The sequence below is a fragment of the Gavia stellata genome, chromosome 6 (assembly GCF_030936135.1).
Source record: "Gavia stellata isolate bGavSte3 chromosome 6, bGavSte3.hap2, whole genome shotgun sequence".
Lineage (NCBI taxonomy): Eukaryota > Metazoa > Chordata > Aves > Gaviiformes > Gaviidae > Gavia > Gavia stellata.
The window spans coordinates 5,984,693-5,998,012 of NC_082599.1; the positions used below are offsets into that span (position 1 = coordinate 5,984,693).

At 42.8% G+C, this 13,320-nt stretch overlaps 1 protein-coding gene across 1 annotated transcript in view; it reads left to right on the top strand.

Moving 5' to 3' along the window:
* Positions 1 to 13,320, top strand: part of OXSR1 (oxidative stress responsive kinase 1) — a 94,025-nt gene that overhangs the window by 51,411 nt on the left and 29,294 nt on the right. The window contains exon 5 of the mRNA XM_059818477.1: positions 5,876 to 5,931. Within this exon, the coding sequence (XP_059674460.1) occupies positions 5,876 to 5,931 (56 nt within the window). The remainder of the gene's footprint in view (positions 1 to 5,875; positions 5,932 to 13,320) is intronic.

A 13,320-nucleotide genomic window follows, 5' to 3' on the forward strand; every position in this document is an offset into this window, starting at 1 on the left:
AATTAAGCGTGTTGCTGGGCTGGTCCCCCGCTGTAATTTATAGCAGCCTGGCTGCTGCTGCAGGTCCTGGCTGCCAGTGGCTGCATGGGCCTGCTGAGAGGGCTGTGGATGAGCAGGGATGAAGCAAGCTGTGGACTTGGCCCTCTCTTTCCCCCTGCTTATGCCTTCCTCAGCAGGGAGGTTGGGGAGAGCAGTATGGAAGCTGCTTTGCCAGCTCTCTGCCATTGGAAGACCTTCAAGCTTTGGGAGATGTTCCTGAGTCTAGCTCTGCACAGTTAAGTACAGCTTTGCAACAGATAGTAATTGCATCTCACCCAAGAGTTTGGGACTTAAGGCTCAACCCTGTGGCATGAAAACGTTAGTACACACAGCTTTTCTGAGCAGGAACAAGGAGCAGCACTTCTAATACAGTTGTCTTGAGTGCCTTCTATGTTGTACTAAAGGTGCTGATATTTGAAGGCGTAAAAATACTACTCTGCTTGCATGCTCCAAGCCTGGTTTCCGTTTTGCAGCTCTGTCTCATATGGTAAAGCTCTTGTGTATAGCCAGCGTTTTATATCTTGGCTTATAAGGCAAAGGGAAGAGGTGACATAGGTAACAGCATATCATGTTGTTTGATAGTAGAGAGAGAATAGTGCTCATTTGGTGTATAATGCCACAAATTGCCTCATATTTAACTGTATGTAGAAATATAGTCCTGCAAGTATTTTGCAAATTACTCAGAACAATGTCAACTCCAGCAATTGGTTGCATTCAGTATAAATATTTTGAGTTACTCAGTACCATTAACAGAAAATAGTAATTCTTGTATCTTGCACCTTCTCTTTTTTTTAGATGAAACTTGGCAGAACCAGCCACTCCTTCCTCATGCCAAATTATGCGCTATGGAGTTCAGTCCATGAAAATTTATTGTTAGAGTTGATGTAAATTGCATCCAGTGGGCAGATGACTCACGGCTGTGCTGCCAGCCAACATTGCATCCTAAAGGCACATATGAGCAGGTTGGAAGCAAAGGCATAATAAACAGGGCTTGTTCCCGTTTCCCCCTTCATGTGACAGTTTTCTTCTCAGTGCTAGGCTACAGCAGTCCTGGGATACCACTCTTTGCTCAGGTCACTTGTGTCACAGTTGCAGTGGCCTTAACAAATTTTACTAGCTATTGCTCCCAATGTAGACTTCTGAACACAAGCCAAGTGAATCCTTTTTGATTTCCAAACAATATTAAGAGGCTTGTTTAAAAAGCAATAACTTGACATGCTTCACTGTTTTTCTTGCAAACACCAGTTCTTTTAAGTCTGTAATACGGAGTTTTATTGCATATGCCAGGATTGCAGAGTTGCAGCCGGTTATTGACAACGCTGCTCTTAATTATGGACCAGCGAGTGTTCCTTTTTCCCTTAGTGTTGTCACTGCAATGACAACAACTACACGGCGGTGCCAAGGATTGAGGGCTCTGGGTGAGGGCAGATCTGATCATTCAGCAGAATTTTAAGGACTTGCGTAGGCTTTTCATGGTGGGAACAAGCAATTAGGATACAGTTCCTGTAGTTCCTCCCCACCCCATTGAAAAATTAACTGGAGGGGATGTGGGAACATTGCTCTCAAAACTAGGGAGCATCATCTCATTGCCTTCCTCTCCTCCCAGGTTTCTTGTAGCTGGATGCTGGGTTGTAATTTTGTTGGATGGGGAATCAGTTTTGGTTATATAGCATCTAATGCCTGTGGCCCAGCCCTACCTTGGAGGCATTAATGTGATGTAACTGGTACATTAGCATTTGGTCCCACTGGGAAGCTAAACCAGTTCGGTATGCAGATGAGGAGGGGTTTCTGCCCTGCTACGAAACCTTTCAAGGCTGGTGTGGAGAATCCAGCTTTGCACTGGAGCGAGTCCAAACCCCTCTTCCCCCTCTGGTTGTGAAGTATGAGGTAAATAAAAACATAATCGTTATTTTGCGGAAGGGCTCTTGGAGGCTTTAGAAGAGAGGAAGATGACAGCTACGGAGTTGGAATGTCCAGAACTACAGTAGCATTTGTTAAGCTACTGGCAAGAAGGAGTTTACTCCAGGCTTCTGTAACTTCATTTAAAATGTAGTACAATTACTGTTTACGCTACAGCCTAAAGCTGCTTCCTGTTTCCAGTATAGTAATTATGCCAGAGGCACACCATTTATTCCAAGTGTATCAGCCCAGGATATGGTCATTACCACATTAATAGGAAGTACCTTCAAATTGTTATACTTGGCAATAACTATATCCTGGAGTAACAAAATTGTTGCCATTCAGCTTGGGAGTTTATAAGCATCTCCTGACAAGAATAAACAGGAAAGCACTGTTCTTCTCTCCCCTGCCCAATTGCTTTAAATGCATTTAATTAATCTTAAAGATAGTTTTAAAGGACCTAATTTGAAGATACTGCCGGTGACACCAGTATATGCTAAAGAAAGGGATCTGTGTCCGCCCAGTGTTATTGCTGCTCGATGTTCACCCGGTGCTGTTGCAGTGGGTGACCCGGTGCCAGTACACTGGGATGAGAAATGGGAAAGCTGGAAGTTGCCTCTATGGTACAGTAACTCTGAAATGGAGTTGGTGTCCCCAAACAGCTTGCTGCTGATCTGTTTTGCTGCTCCTGGGTGGGGTATACCACACTGGGGTGAGTAATGGCCTTTTCAGAGGGTTGGTCACCGGGAGGAAATGCCACATCAACTGGTGATTTAATTCTGCAGCTTGACTTGGATATTTGGCAGTGGCTGTTGGTGGCCTCCTGGATTTCTTATTGTAGCAACAATTTTAATTTTTTGAACCAGCTTGAAGCACCATATTTACTGACTTTTGTTTCCAATGAGAAAATATGTAAATTTTAATTAATCCAAGATGAAGTTAAAAACAAAACAACAGGCCTCTGCATTGGAGGGGGTTAAGGGACTGGAGTCCTTTGGCTCTTTTTTCCTATAGGATTCAATCCGAGTGCTTTTTTCACTACTTTTTGCACTCCAGGCCTCTCCAGCCTGCTCTGTTACGGTAGGATGGTCCAGTGGTATTGAATGCGCGCTGCTTTCTGGCCTCTGTTGCTACATCAGTGAAACCTGCTGGCGTTTTTTTGGACTCTGAAATGCATGGTGGTTGAGACTTCATCATTAGTTCTGCTTAAAAACTTCCCTGGCACTTCCTTCGTTGCTGAGTGTGGTCTGCTTCAGGGGCTGGGTGAGCTGCACATGCCGTCGTGCAGGCAGAGGAAGTTTGGAAAGGCAGAATACCGCACGGCTCAGCTTACTGGGGAAATGCTCCAGCATCCTGGGCTGCCTTGGAGTACAGATGGAAGAGGAAATTACTGTTACTTGCGTCCATCTCCAGTAAAAGGAACAATAACTTTAGCATGCACTGATGTTGCCTGTTGTTCCTTTCCCCATAACCTGGAACTGGCAGGCAGCTGTGAAGGGGCCTCCTGCATCCTGGCTGTCGCAGGAGAACTGACTGTCTGGACAAACATTTCCAGTAGTATTGGAGAGTTTCCTGAACACCCGCTGTTCCTTCTGAATTAGTGCTGGTGCAAGGGGGGGATTCCTGGAGATGGCTGTGCCGGTGCCAAGCACATTTTGCACTATGCGAGCCAGCTCCTTACCTAGGAAGCAGCAAACCTAGGCACTGTGCTCTCATGGCTCCATGTGCTCATGGGGATGGATCCCAAAAGCATCTTGTACCTAAATATTGACAGGGAGCTTTTCCATTCCCTCACTGTTAGGGACCATGAATGTTTTGTGGGAGTGCAGGGGTTAGTCAGGTTAGTATCTCTTACGATTAACTCTCTACAACTCCGACTGTATTGGATTTGGCCAATGGATGTTAAGCGGTGGGGTAGCGTAGCTACATGCTTAATGTTGTATTTAATCCCTTCGGGTCCCTCTGTGTACTTAAGAGTCTCCATCTACTGCAGTGCTGATGCTTTCTTGCTTGCAGTGGCTGCAGCTGTTAACTGCGGGAAGAAAAAAAGAGTAATGCTTCTTGGAGGGAAAGCCGACTCACCCCTAAACGCATGTTTGTATATTTGGCTAATGTCAGATGAGCAGGACTGGAGCTGGCTGGCAGTGATTGTTTTACGTTTGTCTACTTATTCCAGCATCACTGTCACAGCTTCTTACTGCTTTGAATCTCATTCTGCTATTAAGTCAGCTTCTCAAGGTTATCTTGCCATACAACTTCAGTGTTCCCATCTAGATCTATCAAAGTGTTCTTGATCATTAAAGCAAATTAGTATTTTCCTGTACTTGCTCTTACACTTGTGCTTCAAACAGGGATTGGGCTCCAAGATGGTCACTGCTAGCAAGAGTTGTACCTTTGGCAGGGCTTGAAATACTTGTTTGAAGGCTACTGGCTGCTGTCAGCCGCAGTTTGCTGTTAAAGTAATCTTTAGTGGGACTGTCTTATGGACAGTCTTTGTTCACTTTTGTTCTGCTGTTTGCTGGGGGAAAGCCTTGCCATGCCAATGTCCTAGACTGGGTATTGGGAAGAGTCTAACAAATGCTAATGCTGGAGAGGATGTGTTTAAAATTATCCTGGCCTGGAACTGGCAGCAGCCCAGGCTCTTCTGAAGAAGAGCAAAGCCAGGAAGGAAGAGATTTCCAGGGCCCGACCAGGGCTCTTTGGCCAGGCCATCATGCCAGTTCTGTTCTCATGATGCATGAGGGAGGAGAGAAAAAATAGCTTTTGAGGGGTTTTTTTTGTGTGAAAGGATTTGGAATATTTGCAGAAGGCAGTGGAGAGAGAATCTCCTTGTTTTGTGTGGGTTTTTTTTCCTTTTTTTCTTTTCTCTTCCATGCAGATGGTTGCCATTAAGGTGAGGTGTGTTGTGAATTGCTATCTATTCATTGGCATCCATTCCCCCATCCAAAGCAGTTGCTTTGCTTGCAGCCTTTCTTGAGACAGCATCTGCATATGCTCAGGGCCTGCATGGTTTCCTAGCCAGTGCAAGCTTAGCAGCCGTGCTGATGAACGCGGGTGTCAATTGTAAAGGTGCTTCTCTTGTTTTTTTGTGGGGAGCAGCCTGAGAAAATAGGCTGTAAAACTTCAAAGCTTATTTGGAGTGAAAGTAGTGTTCCTCTTGAGAACGGGGAAGTGCTGCTGTTAACTTAACAACCCAGAGCTTTTTTGGGGTAGAAAGGGAGTAGTACAATAACTTTCATGACACGTGCTGGATGTTCTTGTGCCTTTGTGGACTTTGGTAGAAAAAAAACTCGAGGAGACTTTTTCACTAAAGTTGAGACTTCTCAGGACAGTTGAGTGGCCCCGCGCTCCCATTCTCACAGTCTCTGTTGTACCAGCTCTGTTCACCTGACCCATGGTAATGTGGTTTAGTTCATTAAGCCACAAACAAACAACGTTTTTCTTCTGTCTGGATTTTCAGCAGTGTATGGGGCTAAACTGACTTCCTGAGGAAGCATGTGAACTCCTCCAGGGCTGAAAAGCAGTGGGACTTGGGGCTGGGGAAGAATAGGATGCACCGTCTCTTGAAGTCTCCCCCTAAAAGTGTACATGAGTATCAGACCAGTGCTAGGTTCTGTTTCCACATTTTTAGCAAACTTAACAACCTGGGACAAGCCACTTCCCTTGTATTTTTGAGGGTACCTTCTGATAAGTTTTTCAATTTTTTTTTTCTGTGCATGGTACTTAAAATGCTACTAGCTATAAATCGTACAGATACTACTTAGTGTCTGTCTACTCAAGTTACAATTGGTGTTAAGTCCCTACTGTTTCTGCATGATTGGAAGTAGGAGGTGCTAATGCAAGAAATAAAATATAAGAAATAACCTTTTCATGTATTTTTGTTGGTTGAAGGAAAGATTTAATGACTTCCACTTATTGTTGCTTTATCTTTCTGCAGGGATGTGAAAGCAGGAAATATTCTTCTTGGAGAAGACGGCTCAGTGCAAATTGCAGGTAATGTTCTTGGTAACTTTGAATAAACTTCAGGTGTAACTGTGTATCCAAAGAGATGGTTTGATGATCAAAAAGAAACCTACATAAAAATGTTAGTTTCAAGAAGTCCCACAGTTCTTAAAACAAACAAACAAAGCAAAACCAACAACACCAAAAAACCCAACAATAAACAAACCACGAACCAAAACAAAAAAAACCTCCCACAACCCGGAGTTTATTACATTTTGTTATCTGAAAATACTGTTCTTTGGAATAATGATAATCAGCATGAATAAATCCTTTGACCGTTAAGTTCTCAGAGTCAATAGATTAGCTAAAATTCTTGGCATAAGCTAGTCCAGATTTTTAAAACAGCAAGTTCATAGGCTTGGAAGTGGACTGCACAGACCTCACTCATTTATCATCGATATGTAAGGTGGTTTTCAAAGGAGCGCGGTGAACAGTGGATAGATTCATCAGAAGGAAATCGGTATGTCTGATGGTAAAAGTCACTTGCAACTTTGCCTTAACCAAAGATCTGCAGTCAAACTGCTCACATGGGTGCTCCCCAGTCCACTTCAGTTGAACCAAGTGGAGGAGTGCATGTTTAACTGACTGCCGTAACCCAGCCCAAACTGGGGTGAACGGAAAGACTTGGAAGCAGTTGTGCAGGGTGAGGGACAGGGTAGGGATGACTGTTCACACAGTTGCTTTGGCCAATACAGATGTGCCTGGAGGAGATATCTGTGGTAGTCAGCTGCTGTCACAAGCTGCATCAACACAGGTGTCTTGGAAACAGTCCTTGGTGTGGATGGATCACTTGTCTGTAGAAAAGGGTGTTGTGTGGGTTTTTTTGGTAGGTTTTTTCCCCCAATGCTACTCTTCTGGTCTTTCATTTCATACATGTTCCTACAGACTTCACTCTTCTTTCCAGAAATCAATAATTATTATAATTATTATTATTAACTATTAAGTAAAACAAGATTTTTGGAGAGTACATTTAGAACCTGTGAGACTTGTTTTTCATCTTCTTTCCCGTGTGCTGTTTTCCTATCCTGAGTACGATTCCTCTCCAAGTATCCTTTCCCTTCAGGACTGTGCTCTTCCCATGAATCTTGTGGTGCCTTTCTAGTCCTTGTTCCACCTCTAGCTGGAGGGCAGAGCTTGCATCTGGTCCTGCTGTCTTAGCAAACATCCTTGTATGTGTTTAACTTTTTCAGTCCCATATTTAATTGGAATGAGCCATATCTGGTTTTGATAAGGTCTCTTTTTTTAGTGCCCTGTCCTGCTGGTGGATGCACAGCAGTGGGTCAAGCCAGAGTGCTGGGGGTTAAGGGACAGGGCGTTGCAGCTGTGTGACAATGACTGTTCTGTCAGGCAGAAGTATGTGTTGCATTGTGTAGTGCTGAGGGGTACGGAATCTTTTGGTATATTCATGTCTGGGTTTGCGTCTTGGCATGAAAGGTGTAGATTTAGCACCAGGAGGCAGAACGCATTGCAATGCACAGGTTTTTTATAGGTAGCTCTTAGCCCTCTGCAGAAGGCAATAAGCCATTTTACAGGTAATAACACATAAAATACAGGACTTCTGTTTAAAACCCGAAGTTGCTTTGTTTTCCCTTTTAAGTCTCCCAGTGTTCTTAATGCCTGCTGTTACATTTCTAATGAGGTGTGAATAATTCATCCCGTGTGACAGCTGATGGGAAGTAGGGAGTGGCTTCAAAAATGTTCAAAGGAGCAAACTTTATACAGTGGAATCCTACAGGTTTTTTCATAACAGGGCCAAGATATAACACTTTTGATTTGTGATTGTACGGAGAACTAGATTATATTCTGGGAGAGGTTGCAAATAGCTGTTGCATTAGAGCAATGTACTGTTACTCCAAGCGTTTCTGCCAGCCTAGCAGAAAGCTGCTTGTGTTTCTCTTCCACAAGGGTGCCAGGGCTTAGATTTTTTTTTTAATTAGGGCTCATTAGTAATAAGTATCTGTTCGTGTATATTTTTTTCTGCTGGATAAGTTTTAGTTGATAACTAGCTTTAAGTTTGACTAGTCTCACTTGTATGGATTTCAGAGGATTTATTTTGTCTGTGATTTGTACATGTTGCTCTGGACTGAACTGTCTACCGGTGGTTTATATGTGCAACACTTAAATGATGAAATCCATCTCTCCGCATATCCTGTGAAAGCAACATTTTGAGATGTGTAGAGTTCCCTTTTTACAAATTCTTTCTTTGAACATGCAAAAGGACCAATGCTGTAACCTTCCATGAAGCACAGCAGAGCGAATAAACTCAACCAAGGTCACAAAGTTCACCACAGTGGCAGGAAGCACTTTCGTTCCTGCGAAGGCAGCTGATGGCTTGAAAGAAACAAAAATAAATGAATGACTGAATACTAGAGAAGAGCCTGACCTGGTCATAACATGAGATTTTGTTTCTGTGGGAATTTCTGACACTTAAGCTTCCTTTCCTCCTGACCCAGGATGAAATAGCAAAATTTCTTGTGAATTTTTTGAGGAGGAAAAAATGCTGGAAACAAACCAATCCCAATAAAGTGAGTTTTGTTGCAGCGAGATCAAAGCACTTGCCTTTGATAATAATATTAATGCATATTATGAATAATTCTGTTGTTCATTGAGTGCTTCAGTTATCAGCTGGATGACATTGCTGTGTTCCCATGGAAGAAACGTGTTTAAGTTTCGCTGGAAAGTTACACCATGAGGAAAAAAAAAAGATTGATCAGCTGTGGAATGAAGCCTGAGGGTTAGAGTGAATGGGGCACCTCCCTTGAAGGACCTGGTTTGGTGTACATAAAAAATGCAAATAAAGTAGCAGGAAAGAATTACTTCAATTCTCTTACAATGACTCCTTTCCCTTTTGCCATCCCTCTATCAAAACTGCCTGTGAACAGTTGTTAAGAAGGTCTTAGTCACTGTTCGGCCTTTGCAACCTCGTGTTCCTGTGTGTTTCCTACTGCTTGACACAATTCATGTTTCTTGTCTCAGAAGAAATGTAGATCTTAAATGTAAGTGTAAGGAATGTAAATCTCAAACTGGAAATCCTTTGAGGAAAAAAACAAAGCTGCTTTCAAGATATAGAAAAAAATGCTCTACTCTGTGGTGGAGGAAACCCCACTGCCGGGCTATACCTCCACAACACACAACATGTCAGTGAATTTAATTACTTGGGAAACTCTCACTATATACAATTCATGGCAGTTATTTTGCTGCAGGATTTTACCATTCTAACCAGTGAAAGCTAAAGCCCCTTGTGTTAATTCGGGCTGTGCAATTCTGTTAAGGCTGAACAGGAAAAGCAGCTTCATGAAGGTGTGTCCAATGTTTCTCAGGTTCTGTTTGTAACTCTGAATTGGTGGCTGTGCATCGGATGTGAAAGCCACTGTTGGAGCAGTGGGAGCTGAGGTGGGTGTAGGTAAAGGGATGGAGGAGAAATCTCTGAGCTCAGGGGCATTTGCTGGAAGTAGGAATTCTAAAAATTCCTCTAATGGCCTGCACAAATGCCCAGCTTCAAACTCCTCCCCAAGTCCTAGGACTTGGTATTTTTACTCATGGCTCTGTCTATTTTTAACTATGTAGCTCCTTTTTGCTTTCAAAATGTGCATCCACTGAACCAAGGCATAAAATTGCCTTTAACAGATCCATCTGACGAGCGAGACCTAAACTGAGGCTGTTTGCTTCTATCTTAACATCTTTTTTTCTTTTCCCAAGGGCACTGGCTTGGGCTTGTGGCTTGGCACCAAGTGTTTCGAGCCTGTTACAATTCAGAGAGTATCGCTTTCTCAGTTTGAAGTGTTTTTCTGCACTTTGAATTAATCTATCTTCTAGAGAGAGCAGGACTCTTTCCCAGATAGTGTTGTTCTGGGCTGTGCTGACTGTGGTTGCAATGTAAATTGAGATAGCCGTGCTCTTTTGTGTTCCAGCCTCTCCATGGCAATTATATTTTTTTTTTTAATCAGAACATAAAACCTCTTTGCCCTGGCATTTACTGGCTCCCTGGAGTCTAAAAGCAGTACAGGTAAAAACACTCCTTGTGAACATAAAGTGTGTTTGCACCAATATTGCTGCATAAACCAGGAGACTTCTCACAGTAAGCAAGGCTTAATATTCTTCAGTTTATTTAACTGCGCAGGCCTGTAAATTATCATGAAATGAAGTGAGAGTCATGATAGACTGGGAGGGGATGGAAGAGGTTGAGTGACTGTTGAGGGAAACTCTCCCAGGGTGTTGAGACTTGCTTGGTACGAACCGTGCTCCAACTGTGGCACGGTATTAGCGTCCTACTGAGACTGGGTGCAGACTAAATCTTTCATCCACTGGGATATTAAATAATGCTGTCACCCACCCCTCCATGATTCAATATGAAGAAGTAAGGGTCTACTGAAGGCTGAAAGGCGCATGTCCCTCCATGTGTGGGTTTTTTCTGTTGTAAGGACAACAACATAGTCTTCAGGTTTTAAACCCTGTCGGGATTATTAATGCATACTCCAAGAGGCGCTCACTGTGCCTGCTGTGTCCTGGGCAGGCCGTGTTGCCAAGCAGTTGAAGTAGATTGAGATTTCATGAAGTTGTTCAGGACTTGCTAATTGATACTGGGCAAATTGCCTAACTCCTCTTGCTTTATCTATTTATAAAATGGGGATAGTTAAGGCCAGGCAAAACTTGTGTAACTGAATTTGTGTAACTTTCCACAAATCCATGCCAGCTTGTCACTGGTTCGCTGCGTTCCTGACTGCTCTTAATTCATTGTACTAAAATAGCGCTCTACATAAACATCGAGCTGTGATGCAGGCAGTGTCATTCCCCCACTTTCCCTTAGGAAACTATAACTTTGAGAGATTAAATTGCTTTAACAAGGGGCAAGGCACAAATCTAACTCAGGGAGAGGATTGCCAATTGCACAGCTGACTTGAGCAGCTGGTGCTGCATCACAGACACCTCTGAGCCTTTTCTCCCTGTCGAAAAAAGGCAAAACTACCTTTCTCTGTGGTTGGTGGGGAGTTTTGGTGCCTCCCCTGCAGCAGCATGATGGGAAGTAACTTATTCTTTGTGTCACCTGTAACATCTGAATTTCCTGAAGATGTGTTGCGCTATTTTGTTGTTGAAACAGCTTGTGAACTTCTCCAAGGGTGGTGACAAAGCCCAGGCTGGGAGAAGCCATCCTTAAGTTACGTTGTGCAGTATTAGCCTATCTTTATTAACATGCTCTTGGGGCTTGGTTTCAGATGTGATCTTTGCGTTTACTCAGCAAAGGGATTTCATACATCTTTTATGTGCCTTGCAAAAAGGCTAAACATGTGATGCATATAAAAATAAAGCTGCCATTCTGCATGTGATTTGATTAGAAATACATATGACTGTAGAGATCTACCTTTCCAAGTGAGAATTTGGGAGGGCAAGTGTGTATTAATAGATCCAACACCGCTATATAACCATATAGTCTTTAAAAGGAAAGAAGTGTTTGATTCTTGTTCTTCACTAATCTTCCTTTTCTCTGGTGTCTTACCACCCCGCTGTGTTCTCAGCACAAAATTGTTATTTACCACTGCCTTCGTCCTTTCCTGCCAGGCTTTATTCATCTCAGAGCTCTAAAAGCTGTAAGGTTTGCAGAAAAACACTAAGTACAACTGCAGATATTTTCTGATGGCGAACAACTGAACGAGAAGGAAGGTGACCAGTGAAAAAAACCTTAGTGCTGTCTTCTGAAATACTTTTATTTTTGCTTGAGGAGGGATAGTATCTTGGTCACCCAAGTTTAAAAACACCTCCGAGTGGTTTGAAGTCAAGATTAGTTTATTCTGTTGTTCTGCTCCCACTGAAGTTGAGAACTGCTGGTTTAGGGTCTGATCCAAACCCGCCAAACTCTAGGAGCCTTTCTGATGTCAGTAGGCTTTGGTCCTGGCTCCTAATTAGTGCACAGTCTTCTTTCCCTTCTGGTAGCTACCTAGAGGACCAGATACTTGGGCTCTTTAGGATTAAGGTAATGTTACAGTATGAGATGGCCAAGGAGAGATGATTTTCAATGGCTGACTTCAGGATATGAATAAAATGATCTAACTTACGATACTGTAAAAATCTATCTTCCTGATGTACACAGCAGCAATGGTGCCCCTTGTGATGTGGTCCTGCCACAGCATTCTTGTGTTGGTGAGTTGTTTAGACTGGGTCTTTGTTTCTACAGCACAGAATAGTAAGAGGAGATTTTCCTTTCAGCTTTTGCGTTTCCTGAGTGGCCAGAATAGTTTTCAAGCTTGACAACTTGGGATACCTTAATAGTAGGAATTGTTGCCTAATACCATGCTTTTTCAAGCACTAGCCTGCAACTTCATTGCCACAGGAGAGTGCTTTTTAGGGTATGTGGTTTGCAACACGTGACGCTTCTACTGAAAAAGACCAACTTGGCCATATTTTCTGCGGAGCCTGCATCAGCAGAATTGTCATTTCCATTGTGGATTGGTTTTGCTGTGCTATGAGACTCTGGAGATACTTTTTTTTTTTTTAAAGAAGTCTTTGGTTTATATCACTGAAACAGGTCCAGCAGATGAATCTTTTCTACATTGCTTCAGAAAGTTGATAAAATAATGATCCTACCATTTGCATCCAGACATCCCGGAGATTATTATTTGCTAGCGGACTGCTGTAAGTCTGCAATTTTTGGGGTCCTTTTAGAATATCTGACAGTCGTAGGATTCCCAGCAGTGGTGGTTACTGGTATTGCAAGCCAGGTCCAAACATTTCCAATTCCTCCGTGTTTCTGGTGATGCAGTCCTTTCCCGTTATCACTGTAGTGAGCCAATATAAAGTACAAGCTGCCAAAGAAGAGTACAAATGTAAACACTTCTGAGCTATTGTACATCTTGAATTTCATGACTTCCCCATTTTCTAGAGTTAAAGTCATTTGCAATAACCTTGTTCTGTTTTAGCCTTTCTGAGAGTAGTTAACAGTGGCAGAGAGCATGAGACGCAGATTGTACCAACTGTTCAGAAGTAAGAATTGAACCCTAACTTGTGGTTAGGAATTTATTTTATTGCTTTACAGATATTTCCTGAGAGCGGGCACATTCTTATCTTAATAGCTGGGACTTGGATAAAGTTAGTAAGATGACATTTGAAAAGACGGTTTCAAAGTCATTCCTTACAGCAGAGTAGCACAGGCTGGTTGTGCCTGTTTTAGCCCACTGAAAATGAGGGGAAATTGATTGGGAAAACATGGAATAAATCAACCATGTAACAGAATACAATTTAATTCCATTTAAGCTTTCTGCTGACCTCAGATGGCAGACGTAGGAGCACAATTTCCAACTGGAATTTATTAAACCCACGTTTGATGTGAAATGTGGTGAATGCTGTGTGAAGGACTTGTGTTTTTACTGCTGGAATGCTTTTGCTTTG